Source organism: Lemur catta, chromosome 9, assembly GCF_020740605.2.
Source record: "Lemur catta isolate mLemCat1 chromosome 9, mLemCat1.pri, whole genome shotgun sequence".
Taxonomy (NCBI): Eukaryota; Metazoa; Chordata; class Mammalia; order Primates; family Lemuridae; genus Lemur; species Lemur catta.
Window position 1 is genome coordinate 97,565,396 of NC_059136.1, and position 17,160 is coordinate 97,582,555.

At 42.0% G+C, this 17,160-nt stretch overlaps 1 protein-coding gene across 4 annotated transcripts in view; it reads left to right on the forward strand.

The window, feature by feature from the left end:
• ST18 (ST18 C2H2C-type zinc finger transcription factor) overlaps positions 1-9,166 on the forward strand; it is a 96,285-nt gene extending 87,119 nt beyond the window's left edge. For 3 of the 4 annotated variants that reach the window (XM_045560980.1, XM_045560979.1, XM_045560981.1), the window contains 3 exons: positions 3,533-3,636; positions 5,657-5,800; positions 8,378-8,518. In XM_045560980.1, coding sequence (XP_045416936.1) covers positions 3,533-3,636; positions 5,657-5,800; positions 8,378-8,518 — 389 coding nt within the window. Of the gene's footprint in view, positions 1-3,532; positions 3,637-5,656; positions 5,801-8,377 lie in introns of all 4 variants that reach the window. The other variant, XM_045560978.1, reaches the window with a different exon arrangement.
• The last annotated feature ends 7,994 nt before the right edge of the window (positions 9,167-17,160 follow it).

A 17,160-nucleotide genomic window follows, 5' to 3' on the forward strand; every position in this document is an offset into this window, starting at 1 on the left:
TAGTGTGTTCTAAATATTGTGACACATCACTCCTTTCTGGATACTAACTCTCCTCACTCCTTTCATAACTAAAATAGTCAAATTTACATTAGTCCATTTTTTCCCTAAATAAAAAAGAAGTAAAATTTTAATATGTAAACCTAATATTAAAAATAAATCTTAACTCAACAAATATAATAGAGTTTGAATATAATTGCCTCAATTGTATAATATGAAAAACATAACTACAGTACTTAAAGCCCCTTATAAGTTGAGAACACCTTCTATATACAGGTATATACATAACTTGTAAATTATACAGAGCATAAAGATAATATTATAAATTATGTAATCTTAATTATGCAAATTAGGCAGAGATTAGTACTAATTAAATAGTAAATTATTGAATGAAAAGAAAGCATATTCTATTGTTTTTAAATAGATGGACTCCGTAAAGAAAAAGGGTATTTAGTGAAATGTTTAGTGAAAAGATTATATGATTTCCTTCACTGGCCACAACACCTGGCTAGTCTAACATTTAGTCTAACTGAACTTGATCCTGTGGCTAAAATACCTCCCCAAATTCCCAAAGTCATCATAAAAACATCAATTCATTCATTTATTAATTTCACCAGAATTTACACATTAGGTCCCATGACAGTGTTTCTTTCTTGAGATCGCGTCTTACGGTCCTACCTTTTCCACAAGCTCCAGGCAATGGTTGTTATTAGGCATCTTCCAAGTGGCCCCATCCTAATTAAGAGGCTGGGGGGTCTTCCTTGACACTGGGCATCAGGAAAACATAATCATAACTAAATCCCAGTACCAAAAACTCAGGCTGTCACTTAAAGAGTCTTCTCATGAGCATCTGTAACTTAGCCACAATTGAACCTTTACTTATCTTACTGCAAGTTGCACCCCCCACCCGGTCGTCCCCATCACAGGGACAGCACGGTAGTTACCCACCTGCTGCAGCAGAAACAAGGGGTCATCAAAGATTCCTCCCTTGTCCCATGCCCTGCCTGTGCCCGTCACAAGACCTGCCAAATCTGCCTGCACGTAACACCCTGAGTCGGTCTCCTTCTCGTGACCTCTCCCCGCCCTGCCATGCGGGCAGGGGCATCAGACCTAGCCAGGACTTTAGTGGTAATCTCCCATCTGGTCTCCTGCCGTCTACGCTTTCTCCCCTTCAATGTAGTCTCCACTCAGAAATCCAAGTTATGATTTTGAAGTCAGCCAGATCATCAACTCCACTGGCTAAAATCCTCCCCTGGCTCTGGTCACAGTCAGTGAACCCGAGCACCCTGTGAGCTTCCCGTGACCCTCACTCACCTTCCTGCCATCCTGGAGCACCCACGGCCTCCCCACCCGGCCTCCGCACCCAGCCTCCGTGCTTTCTGTTTCCTCTTCCGCCTGGAATGGCCATCTCGGCCAGTTCCTCATAGGGCTGCCTCGTCCTACCTCTAAGGTCTCAGTGTGCTGAGTCTTTCCCAGTGAGGGGCCTCGGCACCCACATGTCTCCTTCACAGCCAGTCACATTTCACTAGGGTCCCCTTGCTTTGTGTCTGCCTTGACAGATATTATGTAAGGAAATGCCATTCCCTGAAGTGGAATTTTACTGAAAAAAGACAGAAAGAAAAAGCAATATGTCAAAGAAATTTAGTGAGAGGATTTCGTTTGCTCAAGTTAGAAAAACCTCAAGTATGGATAGCACTCCAAATACCTGTTTCATTGAGATTCCAAATATTTTAATTTTTTCTTTCCTGGCTCTTACTTATCAGTCTATCAGTCGTCTGAGAGAAGATTCCTCCACAGCGCACTGGCCCACAAAATAGGGTGCTCAGGGATGCAGGGCCTTCTCCAGACAGAGCCGCTGGTGCAGAGGGGGTCCCGTCCCAGAGGCTGTACTTCCACTGGGGTGATCCCGGATAGCTGTCAGTGGCTTTCTTAGGAGCTGTGTCATACTGTCTATTCGTATTCAAATTGATCTAAGTACTAAGATACCTAGATCTTAGCTGTCGGTTTGTTTTCCTTTTTCTATTAAATCTCAGACTTTGAATTAGGTCAGTCTTATAACACGCTGTCTTCATTGGTCCATGCATGACCCACTTCTGTTTAGTAGTTAGTTACTTTTAATAAACAGTCAGAACCTACAAAGTAGCCACCTGTTCTGTCAGGCTGTGTTTCATGTAACTTACAGGGCTTACTTTTTTCCCTCTTCACATTATATTACTAAGAGTCACGCATGTTGTTTGGGGGGAATGTGGCTTGTTTCCAGGTTGTGCTTTTGTGAACAGTACTGCTATATACATCTTGTGCATGTTTTCTGTTGTACTTGTGCAACCATTTGCTTTTGGAATTGCGGCCATGGAGAATATGAATGTTTACCTTCAGTAGGAAATTAACTGTTTTCCAAATTTGAAACCCCAGGAAAGTATAAAAGCCTAGATCTTTTTCAAACCCATTGTCAAGCCAACCCCACCCCCCACCCACATTACCCCCCGCCGCTGCCATTCTGCTCTCATGAAATTGCTCTCATTAAGTCTAAATGCAGAAGTTCACATTTATCCGTCTTCATTGTCAACTCTGGTTTAGACTCATTCTTCTGGACTGCTGAGATTCTCTTTAATCCTGCTCCTGGCATCCTTAATATTAACTACCTTCCCCAGCTTCTTAAAATCTTTCAATTGTATTCATACTCCTTCTATAAAATAATCACGAGAAAGTAACTCCCATTCATTGAGAGCCTCCTACGTGTTCAGCACTCCACGTTGTATTCCATTCATTCTCGCAATGTAGATATTATGCCTATTGTAGAGAAGAGGAAACTGAAGCACAAAGAAGTTAAATAAGTTGTTGAAATTCAAAAACAGTCAAGGCCAGCATTCAAACTCCGAGGCTGATGTTCTTTCCCCTAAATTGCATTTGCTCCTCATCCAAGTCCATGTGGAGAACCCACCATGTGTCCCGGGACCCTAACAGTCCTGCCAGCACCCCCAGCTCTTCATCCACTTGTGGGTCCTAAGGTCCAGCTCAACTAAGCATATTTAATAACTCAGCATAAAACTGTCCTGGCAGCACCGTGCACAACAGAGTGCATGGGCTTTGGAGTTTAAGCCCAGCTCTGCCTCTGAATTTGAACTTGGGCAGGTTATTTAACTTCTGTGGGTGATTCCTGAGTCCTCCTTTGACCTGTCTGAGGTTCAGCGTCTTCTATGTGCAAGGGTACAAGGGAGCGTGCGGCGCAGGGTGCAGTGGGGTGTGAATGGGAACACGTTGCAAACGCGCCTGCAGCACTCCTGGGACACAGCTGAGCTACACTCAGTGGTGCTCCTTTTCTTCTCCTCCTGCTTCTCTTTCTTACAAGGGAATTAAATCCCATACCTGCTCCTATCCACTTTTTCAGAAACCTACATATGTATGGTTTTGGTAAAAATACTTCACATTAAAGTGTCATCTTCAACTAGCAAACCACAAATTAAACATAAAATGACTCATATTTGTCACAGCGTCATATTTTCAGGTTGAACTAAAATAGTCTGACTCTTTATAGGTATAGAGAGTGATGAAGAAATTAGACATTTGGATGAAGAAATAAAGGAACTGAATGAATCCAACCTTAAAATTGAAGCAGATATGATGAAACTTCAGACTCAGGTAAAAAAAAAAAAAGTAACTGGTCATCTTTAAAGTAATCATACTGTTTGGTGGAAACAAAACATGGCCTTTTTTAAACTTTGTGTCTGAAAATATACTGATATCTTAGAGTGACTACACTGAGTGTTTCCCAGTACTCAATTATTGTGAAATCCTAAGCAGGCGGGTCACCGCGGCCATCGCTGATTTGGTAGCTGTAGTCAAGGTTACTCATGTTTTTGCGCTGGTTGCATCAAAGATTTCATAAGCAAATAAAGCAGATCATCCTACAACTAAGGAGTCCTGCGGAGAGCAGTCCCCAACCTTTTTGGCACCAGGGACTGGTTTCCTGGAAGACGGTATTTCCACAGGAGTGGGGGAGCGGGACGGCAAGCGATGGGGAGCAGCTGTGAATGCGGGTGAAGCTGCACTCGCTTGCCCTGCCCACCTGCTGTGCGGCCCCGTTCCTAACAGTCCCGGGCTTGGGGACCACGGCTGTAGAGCATGTAGTGCTTTAGAAAAAAATTGTCATCAATTTTTTTTTTAAGGTAAGAGTCCTTAGTTTTATTCAAAATCAAGTAAAACAGTAACTTTTTAATTTATTTTTTCTGGAACACCTCTGAATGTGTCGGTATTTGTTAGTAACAGATCTTACTGCACCTTCTCTTGAACAAATTCTTTATGCAGAAAATACAAGCAGTTTCTTGATTCTGCATTCCCATTTGTAGTATCAGCCCAATCACCCAAGGCTTTTACACAGTAGTCATAACTCTTTTGCAACAAGTCAGCAGGAAAGACTGAGGCAGAGCGCAGGACTGAGTGTCTTCCAGCCCTCCCCTCCCCTCCTCTCCTCAATGTGGGGTTTGTGCTCTCCGTGGCTACTGGCTCTCTCAGAAGCCCTCCCGCAGCAGCGTAAGATGGGAGATTTTCATCCATCTGAAATGCAGCTCTGGTGTCCTTACCCAGCGGGACCGCTGCCCCGGTCTTCCATTAGTGGCCGTCTGCACACAGGAAGAGCTTGATGCTTTGGTTTAAAAAGCACGGGAATTCCTCTCAAGAACCATTTGCACAGAGTGCAAAGGCCTCTGCTCTCGCGGAGCTTACAGTCTGGAAGGAGGCGGCAGACAATAAGCAAAAATCATAGACGATAAACTGTGTTATGTGCTGGAATAGGGCGGGGGCTGGGTGAGCAGGCTCCAGGAGAAGGACTCCACATTTAAGTCTTGAGGAGAGAAGGAGTTAGCCGCACGGGTACGGGGAAGAGTGTTTCAGACAGCAAGTGCAAAAGCCCCAATGCTGCCATTTGAGAAGTAGCAAAGAGGGAGTATAGTCTCAGGGGAGTGTGTGTTGGGGGGTGGTCACAGAAGAGTCCCAGGGGCAACACAGGGACATTGTAGAGACCCTGGTTTTTATTCTGACTGACTGAAGAACCGTTTTGGGCCATGAAGCCAAGGGGTGGTATGATCCTATCTGACTTACATTCGAGAGACTTGCATTTTAAGACTCCCGTTCTGGTGGCTGTTGAGGAAGGGCAGAGAAGAGATTGCAGGGCAGGTGACACAGTCATGCTGGTGGCTGGGCCCGGGTGGCAGCAGTGCAGGGAGGACAGTGGTCCCATCCAGATATTTTGAATGAGGTGCCCAGCAGATGTGACGTGTGAGAGGAAGAGTCTGGGGGGTGCGCGGAAGCCTGAGCATCATTCTAGTTTCTGTATCTGGAAAGGAGACACTGCGTGCGGATAGAGCAGGTTTGGGGAAATAGCAAAGGATGGCTTGGGGGATGCTGAGTTTGAGACACCCATCGTACAGCCATGGGCAGAAGTGAAATCTGCAATTCCTGGGGACGTCTGGGCTGAAGATACACATTTGGGAATGTGATTCCAACACTTGGAGCAACACGACGGGGCTGCAGTTTTGTGCAGGGGTTGCAGTGTGCACGTCCCCTGGCATTTGGATTTGGCTGGTGCGTTTTCCTTCAGAGAGAAACCTTTGTACTCCTTCCAAACTCCACTTCTCATACTCCCAAGTTATTTCCGTTTTAGATCACGTCCATGGAGAGCAACTTAAAGACAATAGAGGAGGAGAACAAACTCATCGAGCAGAACAACGAAAGTCTGCTCAAGGAGCTGGCCGGGCTGAGCCAAGCCCTCATTTCCAGCCTCGCCGACATCCAGCTGCCACAGATGGTAAGTCAAAGCCCAGAACCATGCTGTTCCGTCACAGGTGTCTGCAGTGTCGCCGTGCTGCCCACGGGGCTGCCAGTCTGAGGTATTTAGCTTTGAGGAGACCTGTCAGTAGTTACAGGGTCACCACGTTTCACCACATTCTGACCTGCAATAATCTTCTTCACTGGGAACATGGTAGATATATTTAAATTATATTGAGGCCAAGGATGTTTTTAAAGAAGATAAGGTGCCTCTTAAACATGAAGGTTTATTTAAAGCTTGTTTTGTAATGTCACATGGAAGTTAGAGGCCAAAACTCCCTCACTGAAAATATATCTCCAAGTAGAAGATTCCATGGCTTAAGAAATCCGAGACCCAGTCATTCACATCATGCACCCAACTCAAGAACTGCAAAAAAGAAAGCCTAATTCCCAATAGACTTGGTGCTTTCTTCATACTTATGTATAAAGAACGTAATTTACTTTTCCTCATATAAAATAAAAAGCACAACAGTGAGCAAGGCATCCTTATTTCTAAAATCTAAGCGTGTATATCCTGGGTATGCAACAATAGTCATGCACTCCTTAGCAACAGGGATATGTTCTGGGTGTGTCATTAGGTGATTCTGTCATTGTGTGGACATCACAGAGTGCACTTACACAAACCTAGGTGGCGTAGCCTGCTACACACCCAGGCTGGAGGGTATAGCCTATTTCTCCCAGGCTACACACCTGTGCAGCATGTTACTGTAGTAAATACTGTAGGCAACTGGAACACAATGGTAAGTATTTGTGTATCTAAACTTATTTAAGGATAGAAAAGGTACAGTAAAAATATGGTAATCCGGTCTTATGGGCCCACCATCGTACATGTGGTTCATCACTGAGATGTTATGCAGCACAGAACTGTGTTTGGACTTCTTAGAAAGTTAGTTCCTTTTACAATTTCATAAATACAGACAAATCTTTGAAGGAGGGGGCTGCACTGTTGAATGCTTTTAGTTTCCTCAGAGCCTACATTTTTAGAACAATTTTTCCAAAACTGACAGCTTTATATACAAAATGGTTTAAAACAACAGCAATGTAATGAAGAAATACAATTGTTTTTGCTTAAAACAATAAATCCCTCCATTTTCCAAACTTCCTAGCATGGAGCTCTTATTTTACCCAATTCCAAATGTGACCTCCTCCCTTCCGCCACCAAAAAAAAGCAATAAGGTAACAATGAGCACAAAGGAAAATAAATTATTACACTATGGCCAGTATTAAGGTATTTCTTAGATAATATTATATTATTTATTAAAATTTGTCTAACTTATACTTCAAATGTGTATTCCTTAATATTTTTTTCTTTACCAGTGCCATAAAAAAATAGGTACCACACAAGATAACTTGTCCCTCATACAGTCACCACACAGGGCACTCTGGTGGTGTTTTTAAGGCTGGTCACACAGAATGTTCACAAGAGCACCAAGAGTGAGCACTGGCGTTTGCACTCTGCAGTGGAGGAAAGCAAGGCACACAGAGTTTACGTGACTTGATCAAGGTTCCAAAGCTCGCACGAGTCAGGTGGTCCTGGCTTTACTCTGTAAAGCCTTTGTCCACTCTGCCCCGGGTCCCAGTCCAATCACGTGATTTTCCAAGACACACATGGCACAGCAAAGGCAGAAGCTAAAAGGGAACAGAAAATCACGATTGGACCTGCTTAGCAGAGCCAAATAATCTTCCAGTTTACAAAGCTTATTTTCAGAATAGCAACAATATTTAGACCTTCTAAAAAGTCCTTTCTTCCAAGTACCTTGTGAGGTAAGACACTTGTCATGTGTTTTCAAAAAGATGGGAAAACAGAAGCACACAAAGTGGCTGAGTAGGATTCCCTTTGTGGCACTCGTTCCCTTTCACTTTGCACAAAACACACACATATCCAGTGTGTGCTCTCTTTGAAGTATCACATTAGGCAAAGGAGATACCAAAACACACAGAAAGAACAAGGGATGAAGAATCTTGACTTTGTGAAACTGATATTCTGCCTGCAGAGACAAATAGAGAAATAAAAATTGTATTGCAAGGACGCCGTGAGGGAAAAATGGGCCACGGGTGTCTGAGGATGGAGGAGAAAAATTTTCCATCACAACTAGTTAGAGAGCAACTTGCTCAAATCTTAAATTCCAGCCTGGTGCTGTTAGAGGAGCCACTTGGTACAAGCAACCCTTCCTCCCCAGCCTCACCAGCATTCCCCTTCCGCAAACAGGAGGTCTCTTTTGTGCTGAGCATGCGCAATTGTGGCGGAGGCTGTCCCCCAAGAGAAGTAGAACAGTTCTGAGAATTCCAGCTGAGCAGCCAGACATATCCTTGCTATGGCTCCAAATCAACCCCAAATACCGCACAAGCAAGTCACGTTAACCCCACAAATGCAGAGTGAAAGATGAATCCCAACACACACTCAGTCTCTCTCCATCTCCCCCAACTCCAGCAGCCATATGGATCCTTACCTTCCCTCCCAGACTCCCGGGTCACCAATATTCTTCAGGTCACTCGGCCTTCCTTTAGCCTCAGCCTAAACCTCTGTGATTGGTCAATGTGTTTTGTCTCCATTTAGGGACCTATCAGTGAGCAGAACTTTGAAGCATATGTAAATACACTCACAGACATGTACAGCAATCTGGAACGGGACTATTCCCCGGAATGCAAAGCTCTACTGGAAAGTATCAAACAGGCAGTGAAGGGTATCCATGTGTAGGATCACAGCGCTGCCGGGCAACAGAAATTACCAACAGCAGTAAACTCCAGATGGATCTGTGAGAGGTTTGTGTACTGCTAAGGCATGGAGGTTGCCGTACTGCATTTACAACTGCAACATTGCACTAATTTTTCCCCCCAGCTGACATAAAAAGGAAAGAAAAACTATGATAAACTCTTTGGATTAAAAGCAATGCAGTCAATTATTAGATCTTATTTATTTTCATATGTTTTTCTTTTATTTCTTCATTGCACTCTTTTTTTTGTAAAGTATATGTAAAATAAATGTGACATTTTTATAATTTATTTATTACTAATCAAAGAGTTTTTTATCTTTTAACTGCATTTTGAAGTCTGCCATATTTTTACAAGTGTGTTTATTAATTTATTTTCCAATAGGATTTAAAATAGAAATGCTATTCTCAAATCACCTATCTTGCTGGGTTTAAATGAGAAAACAAAAAAGTGTGAAGGAAATCCTTGTCTAAGGACTGCACTATGGTCGAGTCTGATTTTTATTGCACACCTCTTCCCCGCCCCCTTCACTGGTTTTTGTATTTATGAATGAGTCTGCGGTAAGGTGAGCCGCGTGCGAGGAGGAAGAAGATGAACGGTGCCCGCTAGTGGGGATCGCACTCACAGAAGCACAGGATGCCGGAAAACAGCCTGCTCAGAGTTTGTCAGCAATAACTAAACACAGCAATCAGCAAAGTATTCCACTTGGCTGTACGGTTTTAGTTAATATGAATTATTTATTTGAAATGTTTAAAAGAAACATAAGCTTTTTTAGTGATGCAGATTTGTCTGTTTGTTTTTCAAGTCATATCAGATAGTTGGCAACTCTTATCCCAAGATGAGAAATAAGACTTGGTGTGACCAGCCAGGCTTTCCTGCCATATGTTGGTACAATATACAAGTGACAATATTGGTGTAGATTTGTACTTAGCAAATACAAACACATCCAAATGGAAAATTTTGTAGATATCATATCCCCTGAAATAGCATTTATCTTACTGGGTTGACTGGAAAGGAATGGAAAATATAGTAACACATGAAAAAATGCTAACTCCAATCCGAGTGATTACTTCAAACACTGGCAATTTTGCTCTCACCCTCCTTAGGAAACAAGACAACATTCAATTTGATAAAAATCTTGCCATAGAACTACAAGTGCTACAAAGTATACACACACACTGGTACACACAGGCATACTCACACATATATGCACACAGACACTTGTCCACACGTGAAATTGAGCCCACAATCTTGAATTTCTGAATGGATCAGAGTTTAGTAGTTGCTATAGTAAAGGCAATGTCTATTTCAGGGATTGTAAAGTAGTTAAACATTGTTTCAAAAGTTTTTTTATATTTATTTTTTTTAAGGAAAAGGTATAGACAACCAGCTAAACTGCCTTTTTGGTGTGCACACACATTTCATGTGCAGACGTGCCTCTGTGTAAATGTACACATGAACTTAGTGTGGGCTTAATTTTCTGTGCTATAACAAAAGTGTTTATTTTTGATTAGCCTCACGGATATTTAGATTGAATGTGATGGCATTCACAGGCTTGATATATTCCACTGTTATTATTGTTACCTGCACAAATGAAAAGTAATACTCAATGGTAATTCCACTCCCATGAGACTGTGGTCATTGTTATGCATTAAGTGGGGCTTCTCTTTGGTTTGGGGTTCATTTGAACTCTTGAATCTTAGTTTAGTGAAAATGAAATGTCTGTTCTTAGGTAGGAATGGTGTTTATTTAAAAATCAATTTTAAGAAAAGAACTACCATATGTGCTGTCTATTATAAATGAGACACCAAACGAAATTTTCTATTAAAGTTATGTACTTGCAAACATTTTGCTATACAGTACTTCATAGATGCATACAAATGAGTTCACTTATTACAAAAACAAGCTTTTAATTTGCTAAATATTTTAACAAGTTTATGATATATTGTATTTAATTTAAAAGAAATCTCTTACCAACCTACATATTTATTACTATAATTTCCTATGACTTCAGGTTAATTTATTTGTGTTTGCATAGTTTGAGCAGGATGTTTTGTGAAGTATGTTTGTATTTATTTGCCTCCTTTGTACTTGATGTGTTTTGCAATGTGCACTGAATTTTTTTTTTCAACTATGTTAATGATCAATACTATAAATTGGGTCTTTTGTAAACAGCAAAAAGGCAATGATGTATGCATTTTTTTTAATTTGAAGTAGTTTGTATACTGTTTCTCCAAACATTTAATATTTCTTACATCAAAGCAACAAAATTGTGTTCAGTGCTGTACATTTGGTGTATGGTAGGAAATAAAAATTGATAATGAGTTTTGATGTGATCTTTCTCAGGCCACTGTATAGAGACTAGACTTTGACAAAAACCGCTGTTCCATCACGAGCCCTGTTGAGGTAGACAAGTGCACGGGAGCCTGAGAGCAGTTCCGATGCATTTTTATGCTGACAACTGGTCTGCTTGGGCTTATTTTTTTACCCTACGTGGACAGGACTTTTGGCCCATGCACAAGTCACACTGCCTTTGCTGTGGCACCCACCTCCAGAACAGGGACTGCTTTGACATCAGCACGAGCAGGAAATTCACCTGGATCTAGTGAGTGACAAAAGATAGGGCCCACCCTCCTGATTCCAAACTTGCTGTGGGTACCGAGTATATCTCTACATCCATACAAGCTAGTCGAACTCAAATCAAGGAAAAATAATAATAATTGACAGCACCTCTTTTGCATGTGTGTTTTTCTTATCTCATGTCTAGTAGTCAGCCTAATTTAATTTTCCAGTTTCTGCCCAGGTTTACACATTTCTAGAACTGATTTCCATTTATCCTCAATGTGGTAAAGATTTATGTAATCCACGTAATGAAGCCAAATTGACTTCAGAGAAGTCTGGGTCCCCAGAGGAGAGCCAGGGCTGTTCCTGGGCTAGGGGTCGGCACGCAGCTGCTGGTGCTCGGTGTAGTTTTTCTTTAGTCACCAAGTGTATGTGTGCAAGATGTGCATGTGATACGCCCTGCGAGAATGGATGGCAAAGCGCAAAATCTTCTCCGTCAGTTTCTTTGCTCACTGTCTGCCAAGCACGTGCATCTTGCCCTGAGTGGGATTTTCTAACAATGAGTAGTGTCTGCAACTCTGTCACCAACATGTCATAAGAGGAGGACCAGTCCTATTGGAAATGCGAAAAGAATGATGAGTAAGAGTCATCCGTTCATACAATAGATGTTAAATTAGAACACATTTATGCCGGGCCCTCTTCCTGATTCCTATGCAACGTCAGCCTAGTGGGGGATGACGAGATAAGTGACAGGTATCAAGATCGGGGCACTCACAGGCTCTATGGCAACAGCGTGAGGGTTAGCTAACAGAGCTGGAGCTCCTGGGAAAGGTACTGCTCATGACTTGGCGGGGAAAGTTTGGGAAACGGCGCTGCAGGCAGTGGGAACTGCACTTGCAAAGGCATGTTGGTAAGAAAAATGAAGTAAGCGACTCCGTGTATTGAAGATATGAAAATATTGGTGAGAAGTGAGAAGAGGCAGAAAGCCCAGGTAAGTGGGAGACGGAGTCATTGCATAAACTACCATGCCAAGGAGTTCCAATTTCCACAAGCACAACTCAGTATGTCTAAGAAAAATTAAAAATCAGAGAATGACAGGATTGGATTTCCAGTGGAGACTGTTTGTTCCAGCAGTCAAAACAATTAACATTTCTTACATCAAGGCAACATGTTCAGTGCTGTACATTTGGGGTATGGTAGGAAATACAAATTGATAATGAGTTTTCCTGAGTTCATTTTCAGGATAGTATACAGAGACTGTGACCACCATCCCATGAAAGGTCCTGGGGCCTTCAGACACAGGACTAAAATGCTTCTACTGGAACTAATGCCCTGAATGAAAAGAATGGGGTGTGTAATTCTTTGACTTGCCCCATTAGAAAAAGTTTTAAAAATTAACTTGTTACGGTACATAAATATTTTCTTAATATTAGTAAAACTAATATTTTCTACATCTCTTTCCACCCATTACATCCACATTATAGTGGTCTGGGAATAGTAGCCAGTTATTTCCTCTCGTTATTCAGCAGATAATTACGAAGTAAGCAGATTTAATTGGCTAATAACTATCTGCACTGTCAGACACAATCAGTGATGCTTTGCATATTTCATCCCACACAAGCCTCGACTGTACGGAGTGAATCTCCCCGTGGCCAGTTACCCTGCTGAGAAAGTGGGTGCTCAGCAAAGTCAGTAACTTGCCCGAGACCATAAAACTAGGAAAAGGCACAGGCAGGGTCCAACCTCAGATGCATTTGGTTGAAAAGCAAAGCACAGGCTCTTCCCACTATTTTAATAAAACTATACTATTTTGGATAGTCTTTCTATCATCAGGTCAATAGTGGGACTCACTGCCCTGCACGTTCATAAATGAGTGACCTAGTGTAGACTTCTGGACCTACTACGTGCTCTAACCAACAAGATCTGCCTAGTTGCCTGTCAGATGTTGTCTCATTCGGAGGAGAGAAAATAAGAATTAGATAAGATCATGATGTATGCCAGGGCCCAGACATAGCCCAGTATCCCTCAGTGCTCCACTGTGACAAGCAGTCCTTCCCAGAGCTCTCCTGTGGGCTCCACAGCCACGCCGCAGTGGAAGTATCATGTATTACAATCAGCATTATGCTGATCAAAGACTGAGGCTTGGAGAGAATAAAGAATTTGATGCCTTACAGATACGTACCAAGGTCAGGAGTCAACTCAGCCCTGACCCAGGGACGAGCCCCTGTCCCTTCTGCAGGGCATCACCACTGCCTCTAGCTGACCCCTCTCGAGCCGGCCAGCATCCTAAGCTGCCTCCGTGCGCAGAGTCACCGGGCAAGGGATGGTCAGTTAATCACCACTGCAAGAAAAGTTGTTCAAAGAAGCATCATTTTCACATTTAGACCACACTATTATGATGTGTTCTCCTTGTAAAGGCATATCATAAAAATGTGACACTTTAATAATTTATTTGATGAATTGGGTTTGAGAAATCTTAATATGGGTTATAATTACAGTCCAAAAATAAGGGAAATGTAAATAGCTCATTTTTTGTTGTTTTTAGAGCAAAACAACGTAATTATTTTGTTCTGTCATTAGCTGCTTCGTGTATGCTTGACAGTTTTGGATTGGCCCCCAGCAAATAATAGGACACTGTGTACCGACCTTTACCAGCTATTAAATATTTAAAAACATAAAAAGAATGTAAACTTCCCTCCTCTTAAGAAACAGCTGCTGTTTTAGCAGAATTTTCCACTCAGATATGTATTATCATATATAAATGTTGTCACTTTCCTTCTGTAACTGATTGCCTTGTTCAGTTTTAAATGAAATCCAGGGTTATATTTATGCGTTAGATATTATAAAGTGTGAATGGCACTTTGGGGCTACGTCACTCTGCTGTGAATGTTTGTCCCTTCAAACCTCATGCTGAAATTTGATCCCCAGTATTGGAGGTGGGACCCAGTGGGAGGTGTTTGGACCCTGGGGGCCGATCACTCATGAATAGATTAATCCCCTCCCTGGGAGGGGTGGGGGCAGTGGGTGAGTTCTCTCTCTCTTAGCTCCAAGAGAGCCGGCTGCTAACAGAGCCCAGCATCTCCCCGCTTGCATCCTCCGTGCCAGGTGATCTCTGCACAGGACAGGTCCCCTTCTGCTTCCTCCATGAGTGGAAGCCCCCTGAGGCCCCCAGCAGACGCAGATGTCCAATCTCCAGCTTTCCAGCCATCAGAATTGTAAGACAAATAAACCTCTTTTCTCCATAAATTACCCAGCCTCAGGTATTCCTTTATAGCAACACAAAACATCCTAAGATACACTCTAATAATGCTTTTAAAGGATCAAACTTTTAGCCATTGGAAATCTTTGTAACTTTGATCTCCAAGACTAGTCGTCTTGAATTTCAAAAATATGAGAAAGGACTTTCAAATTTCGTGCCTTATCAACGCACTGAAGACCGGAAACATCCGGCCGTGGTTTGCTGTCTTCATGGACAGGCCTTGACTATTGGATCGGCTGCATTAACATGACTTCACTATTCCAGGAAATTCTTGCCCCCGCCAAAATGGAAAATATCTTCATTATTTGTTCCAGGAACTTCCTAACAATTTACCTGAACTAGACAGAACTACAGCTACTCAATGTACTCTCAGAATGAATACCCCTTCTCAGAACAATCCACAGCATCAAATGATTGTTTACTCTCTGAGACTCACTTTAGAGCCCTAGCTTTGCTGTGTGCCTCTCTCCTAAATTGTTATGTCCTGAACTTGCCCAATTCTAGTCAAGCCCTCATGTTCAAGGCACTCCTTAAGCCAGACCCTTCAAATCATGCAAATATCCCACGTTTGCCCACCCCGTCCCCTCAGATGCTGCTCCGACTCTGTCAAGGTAAACTCAGTTTTTTATCAACAGAATACTTTGGTTGTGTTCCGTGGGAGCCAGCATTCGACAGACCCAACGCCCACACACACCCATGAATGTATCTTCAATCTATATGCCCTATTTGGGGTAAGCAGGTACATACATGGTTCAATTTGGAATCATCAAAAAACCTAAAAGCTTAACTGTAAATGTTTCAACAGCCTTTTTGGATACTTCTGCAAAACTTGGAATGTTTTTCTTTCTCGCACACACCCTTTCATCTCCAGGGAATTGTCTAGATCAGTGGTAACTACTCAACAGCATTAGGGGAGGAAGAAGAAAGGAAGGAAAGGAGAGGAAACAAAGATAAGAAAAGTTATCAATCTTGGTAACCATAAAGTTTTTAAAAGTAAATCAAAAGTAAATACAAATTCCTCCAGGGCAATAGCAGAAGCTAACCCTGGGCCTGGAAATGCTCTGCATCCCCACAGGTACTGCAGGGCCCCTGACGATTTTAAAAAGGGGTGTGTGTGTGTGTGTGTGTGTGTGTGTGTGTGTTAACATTTATCAAGTGTTTAATGTTCAACAAACTTCCCCAATACTTTACACATACTATTTCATTCTCACAACAATTATGTGAACTATGATAATCAGGAAATATTTTTAAAAGATTCATAAAGGGGCTTGGTAACATGTGTACCACCGAGGATGGCTTGACAGCACGTGTCACCCTGCACCTGAGGCCCCGCCCATCAGAGTGAGCCCACCCTCGTGTGTCCCTGCTCTCCTCTGAGCCTGTCACCCTCCACCAGCTTCTCCTCTGTCTCAACCTTCCTGCACTTACCAAAGCAGGAGCTATGGAGCCCTGAAGTATGGCTAGTGCCACAGGTTTAAATAAAAATATGTTGGATATAGTAAGTTGAATAAAATATGGTTCTAAAAGGAATTTCTCCTTTTCTTTTTACTTATTTTCCATGTGACTGCTAGAAAATGTAAAATTATATATGCGTCTCTCACTGAGTTTCTATTGAACAGTATTGTCCGACCATTTCCTCTAGAAGAAACCAAAAAGCGTTCAAAAAGAAACGCTGGCTGGGTGTGGTGGCTCACACCTGTAGTCCAGGATTTGGGAGGCCAAGGTGGGAAGATTCCTGAAGGTCAGGCTTTGGAGACCAGCCTGGGTAACATGGAGAGACTCCATCTCTATAAAAACTTTTTAAAAAATTAGCTGGGCATGATGGTGCACACTTACAGCCCCAGCAACTTGGGAGGCTGAGGTGGGAGGGCCGCTTGAGCCCAGGAGTACAAGGCTGCCCTGAGCCGCCATTACACCACCGCACTCCAGCCTGGGAGACAAAGTGAGACTCTGTCTCTAAAAAAATAATTTAAAGAATAAATAAATGAAATAAGGCAAACATTTTTAAAATAAAAAATAAATTAAAGATTAAAAAAAGAAAAGCCAAGAAAATATTCTACCTTTTACTATTTCTACAGCTCAAAAGTCACAATGATTTTTCCTCCCTTTTTTCTTTTTGAAGGAGAAAATCCCCAAATAGAAAACATCTCAGAACTACAATATTTTTTATACATTCAGACAAAGAAACAAAGTGGTTAGTCACACTATAAAATCCAGCACACCTGAAAATCTACTTATTTTTGTTTTATATATATATATGTGTGTGCATATATATATATATATATATTTTACAATTACCCATCTACATAACCAAATTCTGGCTTAAAAGATCACCTTAATAGTAGGAAAACATTTTTAGTATTTATCTGCATACAATGCTGAAATAGAAGCTTAGAAAATCTATTAGAAATTAGAAAATCCAAAGAATATGAGGCAAATCCTTCCCGTTTTTGTTGACAAGGAAACTGAGTTTATTGCTGTGGTGGGAAGGAGAGACCACCTGGACAGTCTCAGTAGCCTCTTGAAAGGGGAGACAAAAGTGGGTGTTTACAGTTTGGGGGACTCTGCTTTAGGACAGGTCTTCCAATGGCGGTGCCCAGTTAGGACTGGGTAAAATGCATGATGTAATAGCTTACCATCAGGGGACACGGTTCAGAAGGGAACGTTTTAAAGGGAGTCTTGAAGAGCGAACAGCTATTTGATGCCATCTATTGAAAGCTGACTGGTCTGATGTTCATTTAAATGGATTTTCAGGACATTCTGAAAAGAACAATAAAATTATTTGCAGCCTTCCCCCAGGGAAGAAT